General features: G+C 32.4%; 1 protein-coding gene across 22 annotated transcripts in view; it reads right to left on the bottom strand.

Moving 5' to 3' along the window:
- The window catches only part of LOC143058355 (uncharacterized), a 295,609-nt gene that overhangs the window by 194,235 nt on the left and 78,051 nt on the right, over positions 1-23,323 (bottom strand). For 19 of the 22 annotated variants that reach the window (XM_076231837.1, XM_076231830.1, XM_076231829.1 and 16 more), the window contains 27 exons: positions 22,975-23,289; positions 22,605-22,709; positions 21,553-21,804; positions 20,723-20,830; positions 20,212-20,283; positions 19,828-19,902; positions 15,836-15,883; positions 14,505-14,740; positions 13,267-13,410; positions 12,722-12,803; positions 12,260-12,443; positions 11,464-11,650; positions 11,083-11,199; positions 10,327-10,624; positions 9,770-9,987; positions 9,143-9,279; positions 8,636-8,801; positions 8,285-8,428; positions 7,706-7,897; positions 7,125-7,327; positions 6,626-6,755; positions 4,748-4,865; positions 4,098-4,315; positions 3,596-3,761; positions 2,169-2,386; positions 1,450-1,886; positions 308-1,043 (listed from right to left, as the gene is read on the bottom strand). In XM_076231837.1, coding sequence (XP_076087952.1) covers positions 308-1,043; positions 1,450-1,886; positions 2,169-2,386; positions 3,596-3,761; positions 4,098-4,315; positions 4,748-4,865; positions 6,626-6,755; positions 7,125-7,327; positions 7,706-7,897; positions 8,285-8,428; positions 8,636-8,801; positions 9,143-9,279; positions 9,770-9,987; positions 10,327-10,624; positions 11,083-11,199; positions 11,464-11,650; positions 12,260-12,443; positions 12,722-12,803; positions 13,267-13,410; positions 14,505-14,740; positions 15,836-15,883; positions 19,828-19,902; positions 20,212-20,283; positions 20,723-20,830; positions 21,553-21,804; positions 22,605-22,709; positions 22,975-23,289 — 5,306 coding nt within the window. The other 3 variants (XM_076231836.1, XM_076231849.1, XM_076231852.1) reach the window with 3 other exon arrangements.

Below are 23,323 nucleotides of genomic sequence, written 5' to 3'. Positions count from 1 at the left end.
ATATGCATGTTCCAGGTTGTAGTCTGTGTTTAATGTATTTTTTTTTTTTTTTTTTCATTTTATGCTAAAAATGTCTCTGAGTCTTGATATTTCTAATTTGATTTTTTTACCTTAGGCATTTTATAGCTCTACAGTAAGGGTTTTTGCCCAGTGTTGAAGGTTAAAATAAAATAGTTTTTCATTTTAACATATTCCTCAACAATTTTTAAACCAGAATTTTCTCAGCCTACTTTTCATTAACAATGATGTACTTCACATTTTTGCTATAGGTTGTTTTTCACTATCATACGCTTTATATAACACTTACGTTGGACAACCAGATTAGCCGTTGTTACACTTTCACCAAATGGATTTTTAGCAGCACAAGCATAAACACCAGTATCGTCTGTGAAAACTTCTGGAATTGTTAGTTTGCATACGCCAGTGTTCTCCTCGTATTCTATTTTGAAATCAGTACTTGGAATGATCTCGTGATCATCCTTGTACCATTTGACCACTGGTGTTGGAATACCAACCACTGTGCAGGTCATGGTAACTTCATTGCCGTCTTGTATGATCTGTGGCTTTAGTAAATCTGTGAATTCAGGTGGCACTTCCTCAATGGCCTGTGCCTCCTCCATTGTGTCATATTCAGGAACAAGGTCTGGTTTACGTTTGGCTGGTTCCCCAATAGGTTGACCTCCAGTTTTGTCAAATTTGTCTGATAATTCCTTGTCAGGAATAACAATTTTCTTAGTAACCATTTCTGGGACAATTTTTTCTTCCTCTGTTTCTGCTACTTGTTTGAAGGGAGGTAACTCCTTCTTTGGTATTTTGGCTGGTTGAATTGCTTCTTCTTCAACAACTTCACCAACTTCCTCAACAGGTTGTTTTGGTACAGTTTTTTCAACTGGTTGAATTCTCTCCCTCTCAGGAGATTCTTCTCGTGGTTGTTCTTTGACCAATGGCTCAGGTTTTGGCCTGTCAATGATGGTGGGTGTGACTTCCATCTCTTCTACTTCATATGATTTAAGTTCAACAGGTGCTTGTGGCCTCTTTACAACCTTAACGATAAAAAAACATTTATTATCACAAGTGAATAACAAAGAACACATTTTTGTTGTGGTTTTTTTTTTATTATTATTATTTTTACAGATTTGTGTTGTTCTTTGCATGTTTTCTAAAAACTATATTAAGTTTTGAAGAAGATTTTTCAACAATATAATAACTTAATCTGAATTGCTAAGAAATGTGATAGAATTTGAAACTTAACAGTTGTCCTAGCAAAAGACAAATTTCCTTTTAAAACAGGTAAATATTATTAAAAACATAGTTTACAATAATCATTTCCAAAATAAGCATTTTATTACTATGTTCAATCATTCTTCTTGAACCCTTTGGTTTTGAAAGGGAAGTAAGTTCACTGGAGCATCATAACTGCATTTTACATTCTATTTATTATATAAATACCTTAGGTACGACCTCCTCTTCTTCGACATCCATGGTTTCCTCCTCTGTCGTATATAGCTCTATTCCCGTGTCCACAACAGTTAGGTATGACCTAGTACTAGCCTCACCGACAGGGTTCTGGGCAATACATACATACTCTCCCTCATCCTCAGGGAAGACCTCTACGATCAGTAGATTTATCTCCCCTGTGTCAGGATTGTACGATATAACATACTCATCATCCTGGTCAATGTTTTTACCATTGTGGAAGAATGAGATCTGTGGTGGAGGTTTGCCAATGATTTTACATGGGATACTGAGTTCCTGGCCATCAGCAGCCTCCAATGATGGTAATGGTTTGACAAACTTGGGTGGGTGGAGTGACTCAGTTGGGGATGGCTGTAATTCTGCCATGTCACTTGGTCTCTTTGGTATAGTTAGTTCCTCTGTTGCTGGCTCTACAATGTTTAACAAAAATTTTTCAACGGAAATACTCTATCTATGAATAGCTTAAATCAAAATCAAACTAATAACTTTAAAAACAAGTATTCTAAAATCCTAGTTTTACAGGTCCTGAATTATAAATACAAATTATAGAGCTTTCAAATTTTCACAAAAAATCTGTTCTTATAGTCATGGTGATGTCTGTTTTATCTCGACTTATGATTTGTTTCCAGTCCTTAAGGGGTTCAGTTATGACAAGTTCTAACTGTACTTAGATGTAAGAAAATGTTACCTACCTTGTACATAAAGTGTAGAACTACATGTTGTTTCTCCTATCTCTGATACAGCTCTACATGTGTACTCTCCAGTGTCTTCTGGTCCGACCTCTATGATCAGTAAGGTAGTCTTACCCTCCTCATTCAATACTTCATAATGAGGTGAAGGTACAACCTCCACACCGTTGATGTACCATGTAACCAGTGGTGGAGGATAGGCACCAATCTTGCATTCAAGTCTACAAACAAAATACATATATTTTATGATATCCAACTTTGAAAATTTTTAACATGGTACTTATTTTCCCCAGAATTTATCTGTAATAAAGAACCCTAAGAATTTTCTAATATCCAATCATTTTTAAACTATATTTGTATTGAAGTTACTTTTATATGGTGAAAGCGAATATCTACCTCCCAACCTCATATTTTGACCAAATTTCTGATACCCAACATACAGTCGACTCTCGTTATGTCGAAGTCAGCCGGACCAGAGAAATATTTCGAGATACACGTAGTTCGACTCAAACGAACACCGGAAGTTCGACAATCTAAAGGACACAACTCTTGCTAAGCTTGGTAAAGCTAAAATAAATCCGGGTGAATATGGCAAGGGGATCGATATTCTAGTATCAGATCGATGTGTTTGTATGTCACAGTCTTTTATTATTATAATGATATTATTTTTACTTATTCAATTGTTTCAATTAAAAAAAAATCCTATGGCTTTTCCAAGAGTGTAAATTCCAATCGATAGTTTCGTTATTCAGGTCGGTTATAGCTGACAAAATTGTTTATTCTCGGATACAAAAGATTTAAGAAAATTTTGATTTCTATTCATTTTTTTTTATCTCACTCTTTCTTTTCAAAAGAAAATATAACAAGATCAAAGATGCTGTTTGAGTAGTTTTTAGGTGATCATCAACGGAAGCCATAATCCTCACTTTATACACACCCAAGCTCATTAGTGTAAATCACAAATTAATTGTTTTGTAAACATTTTAAATACTTTTTCATGAACATTAACAATGTATCACTAATTATTTATCAAAATTCTATAAAAGATAATCTTAGGTAAACACTCATAGAAATAGCATGTCATAAATCAATACAGTGGTCAATGACCGGAAATTTAATTACACGTGTATTGTCAGATTAACTCTTCAATCAATTTAAATCCCGGAGGTCATGTTTTGACATATGTGTATTAGTTCGAGATAAAAAATGAATTTTGAATGCTTTTGTTAACCTTGGGACCGTAGATTTAGTTCGACTCAACCGAAATTTCGACTCATCCAATTTCGACTCATCAGGAGTCGAATTACATACTTTTGTATGGAATAAAGTTCGGGACCACGTGAAAACTTCGACTCATCCGAAATTTCGAGTCAACCGAGTTCGAGACAAAGAGAGTTAACTGTACATTTCTTGTTCTAGTGAACACCTACCTAGCTATGCCTCTCTCTCTAACGTATATTTCTGGTTCTAGTGGTGTAACAAACTCAGGTTTCATCTCTTGCTGTATGACACGTTCCTCTCGTGTGACAGTTGTGGTGGTCTCGGTCACTGTGTAAGACTCTGTCTTAGGAACTATCTCAATGAATTTCTCTTTTGCTGAAAGAAAAAGAAAAATACACAATAAATTCAATTGCAACAACTTAATCAGTTTCTTTTAACATATATTCAATAAATTCTTTACTAAACATGGTTCAACTGAACACATTTATTTGCAAAGCAAAAAAAAGTACAAAAAAGGGAAATTGTGTCCGCTGTTCTTCCAAACTATCACCCTTTAACATTATAAGATTTGCTGTTAAATCTTTTTTTTTTTCTACTAAACATTAATCTTTTTTGTTGATTGGTATTTTAATTAGAGATATGCTGAATCGTCATATTTTTCAAGAATTTTTACTGCATAACCTTGAAAAAAACGCCACATTATCCACTTACGAGCCATGGTAAGAGTTGTTTTACATGTTACAGATCCCACTTCATTCTCCACGTTCAGTTGGTAATCACCTTCATCCTCCTTCTGGGCATTGATTATAATCAGGATGATTGTGTCCTTTTCCCGTACTATGTTACGTCTGGGTGTTGGAACAATAGGTTGTCCATTGATATAGAAGGTACACCTTGGTGGTGGGTAAGCCTTGACAGTGGCTTCCAATCTAAAATTGACAATGAAAGTTTTAATATAAAACTATAATTCATTTTTAGCAAAGATTGTTCAGAGTTACTTTCATCCATAAATATGAAAGTTTTATTGCTGAAGATTTTAACTCACTCTCACTACTCAATCTTTTTTAAAACTAATACACTTCAGTCATTAACCTTGGTTTTTTCCTCACATATACTTTATGTAAAAGTTTATTTCCCCCATAGAGTTTCTAAATTGATACAATACAATTCATTAATTGTTTTTTCTACTTCAAAAGATAAGAAGTTCAAAATTTTGAAAACGAAACTTTGCACATGAACACTTGAAAATACATATGGTTGAAAGAAAAAAGAATGTTTGAAAAGAACATGAATATTTTAACTTCATTTGCTCAGTATTGAAATTGTCAAGAAAAATGACTTTTTAGAGAAATAAAACATACTTGGCTGTTTCTCCTGGTTGGAACTCTGTGACTGGAGAAAGAGCTTTGACAAAGTCTGGTGGTGTTGTCTTGATTGTGGTAATATATTTCTCCTCTAGAAGTCTGGCTTCTTCAGTGTCTATAAACATACAGTATGTACAATAAGTATATCTTTAACATAACATTTTACCATATTTTACACAATGGCATAATCTTTTCACAAAAATCTTATCATTCATAAGATCTTTAGTTTTACAGAAATGTTCATGGCTATAAGTATTTTTTCTCATAAGATATTTAGTAAAAATGGTTGGTGCTGTAGATAAATTGTCAATTCTTTAGATGGTAATTGTCCTGTGTTTGGTAAACCTGTATTTCACATATTTGATTTTATAAACTTTTGGCAGTGAGGGTCTCTGGAGAAGATTAATCAATAAAAGTACTTCAAACACAAGTCACTGTGACATATTGTAAAAGTACTGTTTTGTTCCAAAAAAAACAGTTTTATCTTCATATTAATTTCTTGTGTGTTTTCATTTTTGTTTTTTTTATGTAATACTTTTGTACATATATTTCAAAATTGTGTATAAGCTGTAGCAACAATCATAAAAAATAGTAAAGTCTTATTATTTATTTGACAATACTTCAGCTGCAAAGAGATATTTTGTGTGTTTTCTTAGAATTTGGTTTTACTGACTATGTACATTTTGGTAAAAGCAACAGAACTCACCTTACAGGTATTGAAGTAAGAATTGTGCAGTTCTTCTAACATGCAGCATTGACAGAAGAGGAAAGTCCAGTCACACAATTCATGCAAATCTGTCCTGTAGGCTAAATCTTACATGTCATGATAGTTAGTGAACACACACAGAAAACATAATGAGTTAGTTAAGATATCAGGTAAAATAGTTATTCTTTTTTTTATATTGTTAATCAAAAACTGCTGACAAATATAATAAACAGTCTATATTTCAATACAATTAATCAAACAATTTATATCATAAAGAAATAACCAAAAGATGAAACAAAGTTAAAATTTTTCAAACTATGCAACTTCTTTCTAAATTTGTAGATATTTTTGTCAGCAGTTTTATTAGGAGCAAATTTTCTCTAAGGCTGAAAGGAAAGCATAACATTCTGAGTTAAAATGGTGGAAGATGCAAATCCTTTTAAATAAAAAAAAACAGGATAAATTTGATAAGGGCAGTATTCTCAATACCCCTTATTACAAACTCAACTCTATAACAGATTGAATTCTCTTTATAATAATTGTGATTTAATCATTCCCATTTGTAGTGGATTTAAAAGGATTTGTCCTTCTGAATTTCATGCTTCTCATTAAATTTAATTAGAATAAGATATTTTCCTAAATTTAATGAAATTTGCTTCAATAAATGAAACTGTATATCTTAAACCATCCAAACTCATTCAGTGTTCAATTCATTGAATTTGAATGAGAGTGCCTGGTTCAATATTAATAGTTAATGACAGCCATGCATTAATTTAGACTACAACTCTTTGAGGTATTTGACAGACAGAAAACAATCAGGAGAAAATTCCAGCATGCCACTGTATCACTGCATCTGTAAAAGACTAATCATCAAACATGCTCACATTCTATACAATGAATGCTCAATTCAATTATCAGAGAGCCAAATATAATTGACGCTTGAACTCCTTTGATCTTGATATTATTAAAAGAAAGAAACTGTAAACTAAAGAACTGGTCTTTTCATGCCATTCAAGTTAGTTTGGGCAAATAAATCATGCAATATTTTTTTCTATCAATGTTGCTTTTATTTACTATTTATAAATTATTTTTTTTAAACTGATCACTTATCCATAAAATATATTTGTTCCCCTTTTACTTGTAGAGTTACCTCCCTTGTTAAATCTTACCTTGTACATAGAGCTCTGCAGAACATTCTGTTTGTCCTATAGCATTCTTCAGACGACAGGTAATCAGTCCACTGTCCTCTGGGAAAGACTCTTTGATAGTTAATACTGTACTGTTAGGGTTTCTCTCAATCTGAAACAAATTTTAAAGATAACATTATAGAACCTGTTTTCTATATATAAAATTGACAAACATTTATTGGGTTCTTGTAAAAAAATCTCCATCACCACTTCACAATTTTAAGTCGTAACATTTAAGCTATTCATAACTCCTTAAAAGAGACAGGAGGCCTATTTTAATATTTATTGCTATAATTTACATCAGCTATCCATTTTAAAACAAGAATCACTTATTCAATAATTCAAAAAAAAAAAAACAATACAAAATGCCCCAATAAAACAGACACTATCATTTTATGAGAGATGCCCTAAAACTTAATTTTTACATCTCAAGTAACACTAGTTTTTCAATACAAAAACATGACAAGTATAAGACAATAACCTTGTAGTTTCTGGAGTCCTGAATAACCTGTAGACCATTCCTCAGCCATTTGATCTCTGGCTGTGGTTGTCCAGAGAACTGACATTCAAACTTAGCACCACTACCTTCTGTTACCAGTGTGTTGGTGATTGGTTTGGTAATGCTTGGTGGTTGTAGTCTCTGGGCAGAAGTTGGTTGTGGCTGCTCTGTCTCACTTTCCAATCCTAAAAACACATTGTCTTGTATTTTCAATTCATTTTAATTATGCATTCTTCATTCATAAGAAATAAGAATAGTAACAGAAATATCACACAGTGTGTATGACAATTTATTAGTTAAATGTCAGCTAAGAATTATTGTATTCATATACTTGTTAAATTACCTATACAAGTAAAATTCAAACTGCAACATGTCTTTTCTCCTAAATAAAAAGAGACTAACCAATCAAAATTTTAAACCAGTATATTTTACTAAAAAGAGAAAAACATTGTACTCTTATTTAAAATTTTCCGCATTGTAAATATTGAATATATGAATAATTAAACAGATCACCAAGCTTATCAAAACCATTCTGGTCAACTAAATTTGATAAAAGATCATACCATGAACTTTGAGGAAAGCTGACGAGGTTACTTCCCCTGCTTTGTTCCTAGCGACACATCTGTATGTGCCAGTGTCTTCTGGGAAAGCCTCCAGTATGTTTAGACTGTGTGTACCTTCTGGTGTGGCTTCCATTTGGAAATACTTCGATGGCTTCACAATCTGGTTGTTACGGTACCATGTCACAACTGGAACTATAATCACAAACAAAAACTAATATTAGGAATTTATTTGACAGAATTTATGAAAAATGTGTTGTGGAGATATATTTCTGGTAAATACTCATTGAAGATCATATAAGATTTATAATAAGGAATCACTTTTTGGTTGTCATCCCTCATTTAGTGATTTAGTGGGTATCTCATAAAAGACTTTGCTAACATTCAAACTTTCCTAAAGCGATTAGTAAAATAACGTTTGACACATGTGCTTTTTTCATAAAGGATTCATAGTTATAAAGATATAATCAAGAACAGTTAAATGTTAAAATTTTTGAAACTAAATTAATAACTTTTGCAACAAATCATAACATGATTTTTACAAAATATATGTATAGAAATACATTTATAATATGTGCATACCTGGGTAGCCTGATATCTTGGCAACAAAAGTAGCAGGTTCTCCCTCGTCAACTGCATTATTCTTTGGACCTTCTACAACAGCAGGGGCCTTTACTGCTTCTATGGGCTTAGGTTTCTCTAAGGTTTCTGGTGGTCCAACTGGCACTGTAGAAAAATATATTGAGTTAAAAAAAGTCTCTAAAGTGTCTTAAATTTATTTAAGAAACTTTAGAGATTTGGTATTAACATAACCAGAATGAACAAGTTCTCTCTATGTATTAGTATCACAAAAGTAGTCATAAATGGACATCTAACAAAATAGTTTCAAATATATAAATGGTCTTGAATATAGAAAATCTGTTAACTACTTACATTCAACATTAAGTCTAGCTGTACATGTTGCCTTGCCAACTGGGTTCAAGGCCACACAACTGTATTGTCCAGCATCTTCAGGTTTGACCTCATAAATCAGGAAGGTGTTATTCTCATCTTCCTCAATAAACTTGGTACGAGGACTGTCTGGGATTGAATGGCCATCCTAGAACATATTCCAATGTTTATGAATCATTGCAATAGAGCAACAGTGATATACATATTGGAACTACATAGTTATACTGATAAAGGTTCAAACATAAAATTACAAGCCAAACTGAATTTACAAATTCACATTTACAAGCATTAGAATAAAAATGAAGAGTGCAACTTTTGTATTCATGATTATGTCATTACAAAAATTATATGAGGTAAAAATTAGTGTGAAAGGAAATCCTACAGCAGTCTTTTTCTGTTGAATAAAAACTTTAAAATATCTTTCTCCTTCCAAATGCTTAAAATGAAATTGCTTAATCATTTAAAGATCTACCGAGATGTTTTACAAACCTTTTGCCATGAAACAGTTGGTTTAGGACGTCCAGACACTTGACAATCAAATGTGGCAGGTTCTCCCTCTAGTGAGTTAGTATCTCTGATCAGACTTCTGAACTCTGGGGGCTGGTCTCTTTCTGGTTCTTCTTCTTCTAAAATTCAAACATTAATCTTCAGTATATACAAAATCTACCAAATCTTAACACATTATGGTACAATTTTTATTTTTACATAACTTATCCAACATACACAATGAGAAATCATGCATTTCTATGAATTTCCTATATCAACTTAGAAGACAATATAGAAATGTACTGATTTACGCTTACCATTAACTTTACCAGATATATGATCAATGGAACAAATATACAATTCTTTACTTATGAAATACAATAAAAAAAAGTAGCCTGGTATCTAAAAGAGACCAATTTGTTCACAACTATTGTAACTTAAGTTTCTTAAAATATAACTTTAAATGTCATCATCAATGGGACAATCAAATACAGCATTACTATGACAAATGTGCTTAGCATTCTACTGTTCCTTATTTAAACTTTGACCTTTGTTCTTACCTATGACTGTGAGTTTAGCTTTACATTGTACTGTGCCGTACATGTTGTAAGCTTTGACCTTTGTTCTTACCTATGACAGTGAGTTTAGCTTTACATTGTACTGTGCCATACATGTTGTAAGCTTTGACTGTAAACATTCCTGTATCTTCTGGGAAAACTTCAGGAATACTGAGTGTGCTCACGGTCTCTGTTGTGTTTATCTGGAAGTCATGTGAGGGTTGGATCTCAAAGTTGTCACGATACCATGATATAATTGGTGGTGGGAAACCTTTGTAATGGACCTCCAACCTATAAATTATTCAAACAAAGTTGACTTATCTAATCTGTTTTAAATGTATTTCTGCTATAATATTGTGAGAACAAACTTATTTTTTAAATAATTAAACTATATGGCTATATGAAATAGATTCTTACATTTGCAACAGTAGATTATCAAATTTATCCATTAAATTTAGTAAAATTATTCAATTATTGAAACCGAGTCTCGCATTGATGACATTTTTTTATACAATGGGTTCAGAAATGGTTAAATCGCCAAAAAATTTGAGAAATATCTATATATTACCATAGTTTTCCTAGTTACACAAGTAAAAGAAAATCTAGATAGAAATATAAAACAAAACTTACGTGACAGGTTTTCCTTCAGTAATTCTGGAAGGTCTGAGTGGCTTGGTGAAGACAGGAGCTTCTCGTCTTTCCAATGTAATAAATGTCTCTGACATCTTGGATTCCTCTGGTTGTTGTTCAGGCATGACAGGTATGATCTTAGCCTTCTGAATGTCTATCTGTATTTCTGGACGATCTTGTCTGACTGCTCTTGCTGCTGGTATTTCTTGTGGAAGCTGTCTGTACTGACTAGAGATGCTGACATATTCTGTTTTTCTTATTTCTTTGTCATGTTTCATTTTGACTCTAGTTTCTGCAGCTAAAATTAAACAAATAAAATCAGTTACCTTTACTTTTGTTTCATTTGTTACAATTACAATTTTTTCAAACAACATAAAAAGCACAATTGAACAATAATGAACGTCAAAATCGTCATTGAACTTGACCTCCATTTTGTTGTCAGTAACAACATATTAAAATTTTAAAAGGTTTGGTTGAACACTTCATGAGTAAATGCACGGACAACATTTGGTTGCCGACCGCCCGGCCGCCCGCCGTACATCCCCAAATCAATAACCGACATTTTTTACACAAAAATCCGGTTAAAAAGTATATATATATAAGAACAGATATTTTTAACATTGAAATGAAACATGTAAAATAGGTAACTTATAAATGTAATATTTGTATCAAATTTTCATTATTTAAATTATCACTTGTTAAGAAATCATTATAAAATGTCATCTTACATGTAACTGTATATTTAAACATAATTACCTCTTTCAATTTGCTTAAGCTGGAATTCAGTAGCTCTTGGTTTTTCAAATGCCTTTTGCAATTCAGGTGTTCTCAGTTCAATCTTGTGTCTTCTATCTAATTCAATTTCAAGTTCTCCTAAATAAAGATAAATATATTACATGATATAATCATGGTTCTCACATCCTGTTAAAAGTAGATATGGATTGAAAAATATCAATCATTTTTGCAACAAATGCAAAAGTTTATAGTATACATTTTATAATCATATATTGAATAGTACAAAAAGAAAATTGATTATATACATTGTGTTTTATAATATGTAAACATAAAAGATATTTTTCATATTAAAATGTAAAACAAATATTTTAAGTATTTAATAATCCTGATCATATATCCTACCTTTAGGAGCTTGTCTGAGTTTTGACCTCCAATCATCCTTGGGTACCACAGACAAGGTTGTACTAGCCTCAGCTTCACCTTCAGAATTCTTGGTGACAACACGGACTTGTCCTGCTTCATATTCCCGTACTTTTAAGATTGTCATGTAGTGCATCATACCATCATATCGTACTTGGAATCTTGATCCCTGTTAATATACAGAAGTTTATGCAAATGTAATTTTTACTTTAAAAATATCAGCAGGCAATTTTATGACACATTGTATGTGCATTAAAAAGAAACAGTCCTCATCATCAAATGCTTTTTGACAGTCTGAGGATTTGACAGAAGTAAATCTCCTTTCAATTTTGACAGAATGAAGACATGAACTATCTATCTATCTAACTTACAAGTTATCTTAGCATAAATAAAGCAGTGACAGGCTGGTGACTTAAAGTGTTGTATGTGGTGTTGTGTTTCAATATCATTGTAAATCTCTCACTTATTGTTGCTTGAATTGTTGACTTTCAAAACAGTTTAGCTACAGATATTTTCTAAACCTAATGCCACACATGTTTAATTTATGACACTCCAAGTAATGACTACTGAACACTTGTAAAATATTATTTCTTAATTCATAACAGACAATTTGTACTTGATTTCCAAAATATAAACCTCAACAAAAATCAATGTGACCAATACAATTAACATCTTCTTGTAGGACATAAGTAGTGTGTTTCCACATTGTTATACATAAATTTTGATCCTAAACTTGTTATATTTTTTCAAAATTCAAATTCTAGATTAGAATACTTACAGCCATGATCTGAGTTTCGTTGACCCACCATGTGACACGAGGTCGTGGGTGGCCACTAACTTTGACCATGAATTTAGCTGGTTCGCCCTCAGCAACTTCTATGGGTTCTGGTTTGAGATCTATTGATGGTGGGTGTCGTTTCTTCTTTGGTTCATGTAATTCTTGTTCATCTAGTATCATAGGACTGTAGGCAAATAAAGATTAATATCAAAGTTTATATTTTACAATCATGTTTTATCACAGAACAGAAGTCCAGTGCTGTCTGTCATTATCTTGTTATCTTAACTTTAAAAGCAAATTGTAAACACAATTTTATAGATAAAGAAAGCTTTCTCAACATATGTATTGCCTTTGATGAACCATCTGTTATTTTTTTACACTTTTATCAGCATTAAAACAACCCGCTTTTTAAATTCTTTATTTTACAACAACTGAACATAATTGGTGATGTTAAATACTTACGTTCTCCAGTGTTCCTCCATTTCTTGTAGTTTGATAGCGCCCTCTCCTGGCAACTGTGTGTCAGAAATAACTGCTCTTTTGCCTTTAAAGATATATAGCTTTGTAAGAATGTTGCCCAGGATGGAAACAGTTTACAGAGTTTTACAATGTAAGTGAGGCAGTTTGAAACTTTCTTCTAAAGAAATGTTCATCAATTGTTTGCCCCCAAAAATTAAACCAAATAAATAATTTGGTCATATTATAAAAATAGTAGTGCAGTGTGTTAGATATTCACATATCTTCTCTTCAAAATGTGTTTTTTTTTTTCTTTTATAGATTTTCAGGTGGTCCTTTGTTCATAAGACTGTGTCATATAATGTAAAGAGTAAGAAACAGTTTAATTTTTCAGTCAATACAAAATATTAGGTATAGTAAACTGGATGTAATAATGTCAGTATAAATAAGATATAATTATACAATTTTGTTATGAACACATGCACTAGGTGCCATACAACTACTATATCAGGTGCCTGATCAAGGTATTTTAAACTATAACCTTCACTTACCTTTAACCTTGACAACACATGACACTTGGTCTTGACCATATTGGTTGGTAGCTTTACATGTATAAGTTCCAGAATCTTCTGGGAAGACATATTTAATGTCTAACACAACAAAGCCAAAGTCATACAATGGTTTAAATCTGTGACCTGTAAAGCAATAATATACAATGTTATTAATTCGTATATCTTAACAAATTTGATTCGTTTAGGGATAGTCACATGTTAAACTATATTTTCAAAGGTAGAGAGAAAACGGCGGATAGCAAAAAGCATATCGACCGGCAAAAAGCATATTGCACAGTTATTTTTAGAATATCTAAAAACCAATATACTTTGTGACGTCATGTAATGAATTTCAGGATATTGTTTAACGTTTTGAAAAAAATGATATCTGTGATCGATTATTTGACGAAAAAAAAACTCCTACTACATAAGATTTCCAAAAAAAAGTAAATGAAATAACAACTAATACGTTGTTATTGTCAAGGGGATCATGTAAAATCTATAAAGCTCCAACAAACCTAAATGACGATTTTGATACAAACATGGTCGGAAATTAATAATATATCAAATATAGCCTTTGTATGAGGTCAATACAGGATATATCGACCCAAAGAAGTATATCGACCTCGGACTTCGTCCTCAGTCAATATACTTCTTTCAGGTCAATATATCCTTGTATCGACCTCATACAAAGGCTATATTTGTATATCATTTATTTGTTGTTTTTTTTTCATATTTCTATTTTCCTGCTCACATAAGAGCATTAAAACTGAAAAAATATGAAGCAATATAACTTTCAAGAGCAATCAATGCGACATACTTTTTTCTTTGGTAACTTTAATGAGACCAATCACATCTACTTTATTCAAATGTGCATAAATATGAGATCTTGCAGTCTCTAAGAAAAAAATCATGTAATAGGACAAATAATGATAATTTTCTAGTAATTTAACTTTTTCAGACAGAACAGTTGTAAGATCTAATTAAACTGATCAGTCCTAAACAGGATTCACTGTGTCAGTATTATATCTGGACCATGAATTGCTAAATCATTATTTGATCATCTATTTTAGTAGTAGTCTGGCGTAACTGCTCCAGAGGCTAACCATCGATTTGGTTGTGTACTGTCCAGGAATATTTGAGATAGTGTTTTACTTTTTAAGTAATAATATAATACAGTACATATAAATGTGTAATCTATCAACCATTTTCAACCAATGTCACTCCACTAAACCTACCATGATGAAGAGGTTCTCCATCTTTAAACCATTCTACTTTCATCTTAGGGGCACCATAAGGTGCTAACTTGCATTCAAAGTGTGCTTTGTCATTCTCCTTTAGGTTTGTCAAGTCTTTGAGAGGTGTCTTAAACTTAGGTGCTTGTTGTTTATCTTTGGTGTAAATATCTTCCTCAGCTGGGGTCTCACCTTCACGGCGAATGAATTCACGTACAGCACTTTCTCTGTCCAGATCCCTGTAACAGAAAGAAAAGTTATCAATATATTAAGTTTTTATACTCAGATTAGTATTAGTATTAGTCTAATTAGTATTAGTCTTTTTACTGGACACAAGTCTCTTTCTATAGCAAATATCTGTTTTCCAATACTTTGTTATTTCAAATACAAAACAAAGCTAAAGGATAAACCTTTTTTCTGAAGGAAAGGCTAGACAATACATATATATGTATTAGACAAACTATAATATGGCCACTTTAAAGTTTGGAACTGAATTGACACTTATATTTAAATATACAAAACTGACATAATCTAGAGTAAAGATGGTAAAATCTGATTTCAAAATGTTTTTTTTTTTCTTCTGCAAGGACAATAATAGCAATATAAAACATGCACTACCATAGCATAAAACAAGTCAACACAACTTTTTAGAGACAGTGTTGAGACAAATTTTATTGCATCTTCAAAGACAGGGCTTACTTAATGGTTTATATAGAGATTGGAAAAGTCAAGTCATGGTCAAATTATTATATTTTGAGAAAATGTAAAATTGAAATAAAGACAATATTTTATGATAATAAATACTTATATTTCTGCTTTCACAGTACAAATGTTTCAATTTTTGAAAGACTGTATCAAATAAAGGATGGTTATCATTTCAAACTTAGGTATAGAAAAAAAGAAGGTTGGCTGAAGAATCCAGAAAAAATTACAGTTTGGATGACAAAAAGTGTTAGATGAAATGTCAAACTATGCAAGATGTAAAACCAACTTTAAGGTAATACATAAAGTTGTCAAATATCAAGAACGGTCAAACAACCACACTAATAGAACACTGATTTTGGTAATAGTTGTCAACACAGGTCAGATGCATGGAACAGACTTTTGTTTCAAGGAAAATCAAGAGGGTATGGTCTGCATACTGACTTTGGTAATACAATGTAGGAGAAATCAGACTGAGAAAACGATCTATTCAATATCAGACAAATACATACTGACTTTGGTTATAGAACAAGATAGAGTCAGAGAGAGAGAGAGAGAGAGAGAGAGAGAGAGAGAGAGAGAGAGAGAGAGAGAGAGAGAGAGAGGGGGAGGAAAAATCACGACTATCAGACCTGATTTCTATTTTTTTCATTACTGGTGTCCTTATTCTCAGTGATCTTCTGCATAATTAAAAAAAAAACACATATAAAATCATTCTTTATTCATGCAATGTTAATTGTAAGCTAATTAATTGTAAGTAAAAATAACATGAAAGTCAATACTAAAGTTTTTGAAATAGTCAGTAATAATAGAACCTTCAACTATCAAATAATAGAAGTCCTAAATCATAATGTTTTTTCATTAAAATTTTTACTAATTAAAATATACTAAAACTAAAATATCATTCATTTCAACAAGACAAATAATATTAAAGATAAATCATTAATGAGTAATATTAAGTGCTAGCCTTTTGGTAGAGAGCCGACATTATTTATCTTTCTACAGATATTACAGACAACATCCCTACAATAAAATACAACTATTTCAGATTAAAAATGCCAACAAAACACAAACATGCATAAATAAGGGAGAAAAAGTGCAAAGACAAAATATCATAACAATATCAGACTCAAATTTACATATACATCAACAGACTCCACATACAAAGTTTAACTCCTGGAAGCCATTTCATCAAGTCAAATCAATTCAAATACACAAATCATTGTTTTGTCAACAAATATAAACTGACTATGAACAAACAAATATGATACATATCAAATTCCAAATGAAATCTTACATGTCAGTCCATCTTGAAATGAAATGTATCATACTTTGTCTGTGGACAAATTGGTCTGCTAGTGCAGTATCAATTACATCATTCTTCAAACAGGAAAGAAGCTCAACACTCAATAAAAGCAGGAAACCAGCCTAAATTTAGCAGAACTACTCATATCTAACCTCAGGTAGGGTTTCTGTTCAAGTTTAATTACAGCTTCTTGGACAGTATCTGTTGTAGGTGTCCATGGCGATGAAAACACAGCTTCAAGTAACATGAGTTCTTCATCTTGAGGATAAGGGGAGACAACTGGTTCTGTGTCTAAATCTGGTAAAGTAAGTTTCAGTTCTTCAACTGGGATCACAAGTTTAGGTGGAACTATAGGAAATTTCTCAAGAACAGTTCTAGTTGTTTCTTCAGATTCATATACTCCAATGCCACCTGGTTTTTCAGCAGCCATTACTCGTGTATCTGTGTCAGTAGATTTTCCTGGCTTTGGTGGCACAAGTGGTACTATTAATTTTTTCTCTGCCAGAACAATCCCTTTCTGGAGAGGTCCTGGAAACAGTTGAATTTTCTTTTCAGTCACTTCTCTTTTCTCTTCTGGGTATTTTCCCTTGCCTTTAACAGTAACAGATGTTTGATATGTTTCATCTGTTTGTTTTGTTTGTTTTCCTATGGCTGACACTGTCACAGTCTTATCTACCTCTGTGTCCCTGATAACCCATGGTGGATATTCATCCTCTGGTTTACTTTGGACTTGAGGAACAGTTGTAACAGAGGTCTGAAACTTTTTCTCCATTGGTTTCCAAACTTTCTTTTCAGACGTGACAGATGTAACTTTATCAACCCCTGTATCCCTGACAACCCATGGTGGATATTGCTCTTCAGGTTGGTTTTCAGTCTGAGGAACAGTTGTTACTGATGTCTGAAACTTTTTCTCCATTGGTTTCCAAACTTTCTTTTCAGACGTGACAGATGTCACTTTATCAACCTCTGTATCCCTGACAACCCATGGTGGATATTGCTCTACAGGTTTTTGCTGTGTTTCTATCTGAGGAACAGTTGTAACAGATGTTTGAAACTTTTTCTCGATCGGTTTCCAAACTTTCTTTTCAGCAGTAATAGTTGCTGTCTTGTCAATCTCTGTATCTTTCATCCATGGTGGATACTGGACCTTTGGTTTCTTTTTTCCCTCTGGTTTTTTACTGACTGTCAAAGAGGTTTTGTACTGTTCCTCGATTGGTTTATAGGGCACTCTTTCTTGTGTGACAGTTTTGTCAACTTTTGTATCTTTAACCCATGGGGGATAAGTAAGTCCAGGTTGACTGATTGCTTCATCAGGCTTTGTTTCAACAGTGACTGATGTTTCATACTGATCTGTTGGCTGTGGTCCTTTCCTACCTTCTTCCATAACAGTAGAAATTTGTTTAATTTGAGTTTCCTTCACCCAGGGTGGGAAATCTATATGAACCTTTTTCCTCAAATCAACTGGTTTCTTTGGGACAGTGACTGATGATTCATATGTTTTGTCATCTGTTTCTTTGACCCATGGTGGGTAGGTAAGTCCAGATTGACTGATTGTTTCATCAGGCTTTGTTTCAATTGTGACTGATGTTTCATACTTATCTGTTGGCTGTGGTCCTTTCCTACCTTCTTCCATAACAGCAGTGGTTTGTTTTTCTTGAGTTTCCTTTACCCATGGAGGGAAATCTATATGAGGTTTCTTCTGTATTTCAACTGGTTTCTTTGGTATTGTGACTGATGTTTCATACTGATCTGTTGGCTGTGGTCCTTTCCTACCTTCTTCCATAACAGTAGTGGTTTGTTTTACTTGAGTTTCCTTTACCCATGGTGGGAAATCTATATGAGGTTTTTTCTGTAATTCAACTGGTTTCTTTGGTATTGTGACTGATGTTTCATACTGATCTGTTGGCTGTGGTCCTTTCCTACCTTCTTCCATTACAGTTGTGGTTTGTTTAATTTGAGTTTCCTTCACCCATGGTGGGAAATCTATATGAGGTTTTTTCTGTAATTCAACTGGTTTCTTTGGTATTGTGACTGATGTTTCATACTGATCTGTTGGCTGTGGTCCTTTCCTACCTTCTTCCATTACAGTAGTAGTTTGTTTAATTTGAGTTTCCTTTACCCATGGTGGGAAATCTATATGAGGTTTTTTCTGTAATTCAACTGGTTTCTTTGGTATTGTGACTGATGTTTCATACTGATCTGTTGGCTGTGGTCCTTTCCTACCTTCTTCCATTACAGTAGTAGTTTGTTTAATTTGAGTTTCCTTGACCCAAGGAGGGAAATCTATATGAGGTTTTCCCTTCAGTTCCACTGGTTTCTTTGGTACTGTGACTGATGTTTCATAAGTTTTGTCTTCAGTGTCCTTGACCCATGGGGGTAAATTTACACCAGGCTTTTTCTTTGATTGCACTGGTTTCTTAGCCACTATAACTGAAGTTTCATATTTTTTGTCTGAAGGTTTTGGTACTTTTCTTTCCCCTGTGATTGTGGTAGTTTGCTGAACTGTAGTATCTTTAATCCATGGTAGATGGGTACTAGAATCAACTTCGTCAGGGCGTCCTTCTTCTGGTTGTCTCCCTTGGGTATCTAATGATACTGTATATGTTTTGTCAAAAGGTTTTGGTCCTATTTTCTTACTAGTGACGACTGTCTGTTTCCTAATAGTTGTATCAGTCGCAGCCCATGGTGATGACGTGTCTTCATCTTCTGATTTTGTAACTGATAAAGATGTTTGATATGTTTTGTCTGTTATTTCTGGGGCTTTATGCCTGCCAGTAACTGTCACTGATTGGTCAAGTTTTGTCTCCTTAGAAACCATCCAAGGGGGATAAGTCTCTTGGCTACAATATCAGTAAAATAGTATAAGAAACAATATTGAATACTATAAAATAAAATAACTGTCATTATTTTTCTTTTTTAATTATTTAAATTGCAAATTTATAAATTATATACTTTTTAACTTGTGCATCTCTAGACATAAAATATATATCAATTTTATCAAAATTCTTGACAGTGATTTTATTTTATTAAACAGTTATTAATAATTATTTTTCAGGTGCTTTCTAAATTTAAATGCAGACTATGTCTAATCTACTAGTCAAAATAACATGCAAGGCTTTACTAGAAGTTAAGATTTACAGTGAAATGGTAACTAAATTGTGTGTAAAAAAACAACATGCTAAAGAAATATCAAATATAAAAAATTTAACGCACACATTTAAAAATAAATTAAAAGACGAACATTTTTTTGTTTGAAAGGGCAATGACTAAATTATAGATTGGGTAGAAAGTTTTGATGTAAAGGGGAGTAACTCAGACCTTGGAATCTGTTCCTTTGGTGGTGAAGGCTTCTTGGCTTTCTTTTTCTCCCTCGGAGACAATGGTTTGTTATACCTATATAGTGTAAGTAAAAACATTAACTACAGATCTACATATATATGTTTCTAGATTAAATCAGAATAAAAAGAGTGAAATAAAGTATTTTCTATATAAAATTTTTACTTTAAACATCACATGCATTAACTAATTCATTAGTCCACTATATAAATTAAACTTGTTAATTATCTATTGACTAAAAAAAAATCAATTCAAAAACTCTAAGGCATTCATACTTTTCCACATAGTTGTCAACTAATTTCTTTTTTAAAAGGGTGATTTCAATTAAAAGAAAAATTAGAATTTTTAAAATGATCAATAGTTCACCTTGTTTGTTCATATTTGGTCTGTAATGAGAATGGTATCTCTGGCTGATGTGGTGGTTGTAAGTCATCATTTCTAAAAATTTCATCAGTTTTTGTAGAAACAACAAAAATCTTTACATTTTCAAGTACTTTTGAACTATTTCTTTTCAGACAAAATGTATTTGTAGAAAAATAAGGGATAACTCTAATGACTGAATTTTTAAACAACATACAGTTAAACAAAACTGATACAGATTTATGTATTACAAATCTAAGTCATACTATAGTATTAAGTTAAGTCTATAGTGTTTGTCAAAATCTAAGTCATACTATAGTATTAAGTTAAGTCTATAGTGTTTGTCAAAATCTAAGTCATACTATAGTATTAAGTTAAGTCTCTAGTGTTTCTCAAAACTTAAGTGGATTCTTCCTGCTATTCATGCTAAAAAGTATTTTTTGTAACATTAACATGATAAAGTTCTATTACAAGGAAGACCCTATTAAACATGCTGTTCAACATGTCACACCCCTACCTGTCAGATTCATCCTCAGTAGTATGTACAAGTCTTAGGGTACCAGCTTCAGTATCAGAGACATAATGTATCTCTTGGACTGGTCCTCTTTCACGGATCTCATAATGACTACAAAGCATTATGGGATATTGAAATTATTCCTGTTACATTGGCACATATTTTTAAATCGTAAATCATATTCCTTTTTCAATATAGAGCAAACGATCACAACTTTTATAAAACCAACATTCTAGCAATAAGTTTTGCAGGATTCATTAAATAAGTGAGAAAGAAAAACAGAGATCAGACAGAAAATGTAAAAAATATCTTTCCTTTATCAATAGCCATGAGTTCAAATAAACTATTACATTTTGTACTTGCTAAGCTCAACAAATGATGTACAATATTTATAAATTAACCAAATAACATATAACAGTTCAGATTTAGGAGCACACAACCTATCTAAGACACATCATTCCCACTACATGTTAGGTCTAAATGTATAATGGCATTCCAAGTCATAAGTTCAGATTTAAATGTCCATCATGCTTGTTAGTCAAAGGTAAGGACAGATTGATCAATTACACAACATTACAATCAAATTCAGTTTAAAAACAACAAGGTCTAAATCAATGTAACACTTAGAAACAAACCAAATTGTTACTTTTTTCAACCAATGATCATGCCAGGTAAAATAGGGACATTAAGTTTCAAATGAAAGTGAGACCTGTGAGCTTTCATTGGTTTATCAACTAGGTAAACCTTTTACCATAACATAAAATCACTTCACAAGGAGGGTTTCAAAACATTTCACTGCAAAAAGGAACATCTCAGAACACAAAAGAACTGACCTATCAGAATCAGTATACTGGTAACCTTCTGGGGGTTGAATCCTTACTACATGTTTAACCTTTGGTACCTGGGGTGCTGCAGAAGGTTTTTTAAGGGTCGGTTTCGGTTTAGTTTCTGGTGGTAATGAAGAAGCTTTAAGTGGAATGTTTTCCTCTATTTCTTGCCTCTTTATGAACCTAACTGGCTTTGGAGCTAGCTTTGGCATCTTAGATGCCTCCAAAAACATTCTTTTCTCTGTTCTGTGTTGAACTCTGAAAAGTTTATCACCAGTTGATTTTGACAGTTAAATCTATCCCCCTTGTCATTATCTCTTCTTTATAAAAAAAAGCACACAATGGAGGTAAAACTGTTCGCTGTTTTAAAATGAAACAAATAATCATTTAAAGGAGCTGCCTCTTGGTCCATTTATTATCCTACATTCAATAATCATTATTTTTGTAAGTTTTCAGTTTCTTCATGCTTTTACAACACAGAAACTTACAGCAATTCTAGTCCACATTACATGGTTATGAGTAACATACACTAGCTAACTATTTTTCCATTGTAGCTATTTAGTTATTTCCTTACGTAAGCCAAACAATTTAAGAAGCTACAAATACAGCTAATATTCAAGTCAAGAGAACAGACGCTAAATTAATATTTGTTCAGCTGATTAGTGCAACTATTATATAAATTCAGCTTGCACATTCAAAATATGATATCTCAATTAACCTTTCTTCCTCTGGATATTCATCAGGGGCCATTCTTTCGAGGTCAATAGGACTGTTTAAGATAATTATAGTGTCAATATATAGTTTACATAATAAATATGTCTTTTTACTCCTCCCTCTTTTTCTCTTTTAATTCATTTCTAATTTCTGGTTGTACCAGTTGGAGTATGTATAAATAAAATAAACCTAACCTAAGTGATTTCATTTCAATTTTCTTTCTTTGAAAGCTAATATGGAACAATTCTAATATTAACTATCACTCAGTATTTTTTCGACAAATTATGTATTTATGGTTTTTATTTAGAACACCATGCTGTATCAACAGATATCATGCAGTGTACCTTGATCTGTCTAATTCATCCTCTGACACTAGACGTAGATATCCTGATTCTGTGTCGGAGGCATAACTTATCTGTTGTACAGGTCCTTCCTTCTCAATCTCATAACTAGTAAAATAACATTAGCAGTTGTCATTTCATTGTCTTCATAATTTTGGGTTTTCATCAGAATGAAAAAAATTCAATTTTGACTCAAAGTTAACTTTTTAAAAGTTAATCATATCAAACTGATCTCATTAAAAAATTTAATTTAACTTTTTTGTTAACACTTTTTAGATAAAGATTAATTTAATTGATATTTCTGAAAATCCTTTCTCTTGATAATTGTTAAAGATGTATGAACAGGAAGCATGCAGTGAAGTAGTATAATAACCCTGGAGGAGATGGAAATTTGACTCTTTTCTTGGCTGGCTTATGTTCTGCTACTGGTTTCTTTTCTGGTAACAGTTTCTGTTCTGGTACTGGTTTACGTTCAGGTGATAATTTCCTCTCTGGTACCCATTTTTGCTCAGATACCATTTTCTTTTCTGGTACAGGTTTACGTTGTGGTGCTGGTACAGGTTTTTGTGCTGGTATTATTTTCCTAGGAGTGTCCAATTCATCCTCAGATACAAAACGTAAATATCCTGATTCTGTTTCTGAGGCATAGTTGATTTCCTGTACTGGTCCTTCTCTTTCTATTTCATAACTAAAGTCAAAGAAAACCAGCTAGTTTTAGATTT

The sequence above is a fragment of the Mytilus galloprovincialis genome, chromosome 14 (assembly GCF_965363235.1).
Source record: "Mytilus galloprovincialis chromosome 14, xbMytGall1.hap1.1, whole genome shotgun sequence".
NCBI lineage: Eukaryota > Metazoa > Mollusca > Bivalvia > Mytilida > Mytilidae > Mytilus > Mytilus galloprovincialis.
The sequence above is the reverse complement of the archived record's forward strand: the minus strand, read 5'-3'. Positions and strand labels throughout refer to the sequence as shown.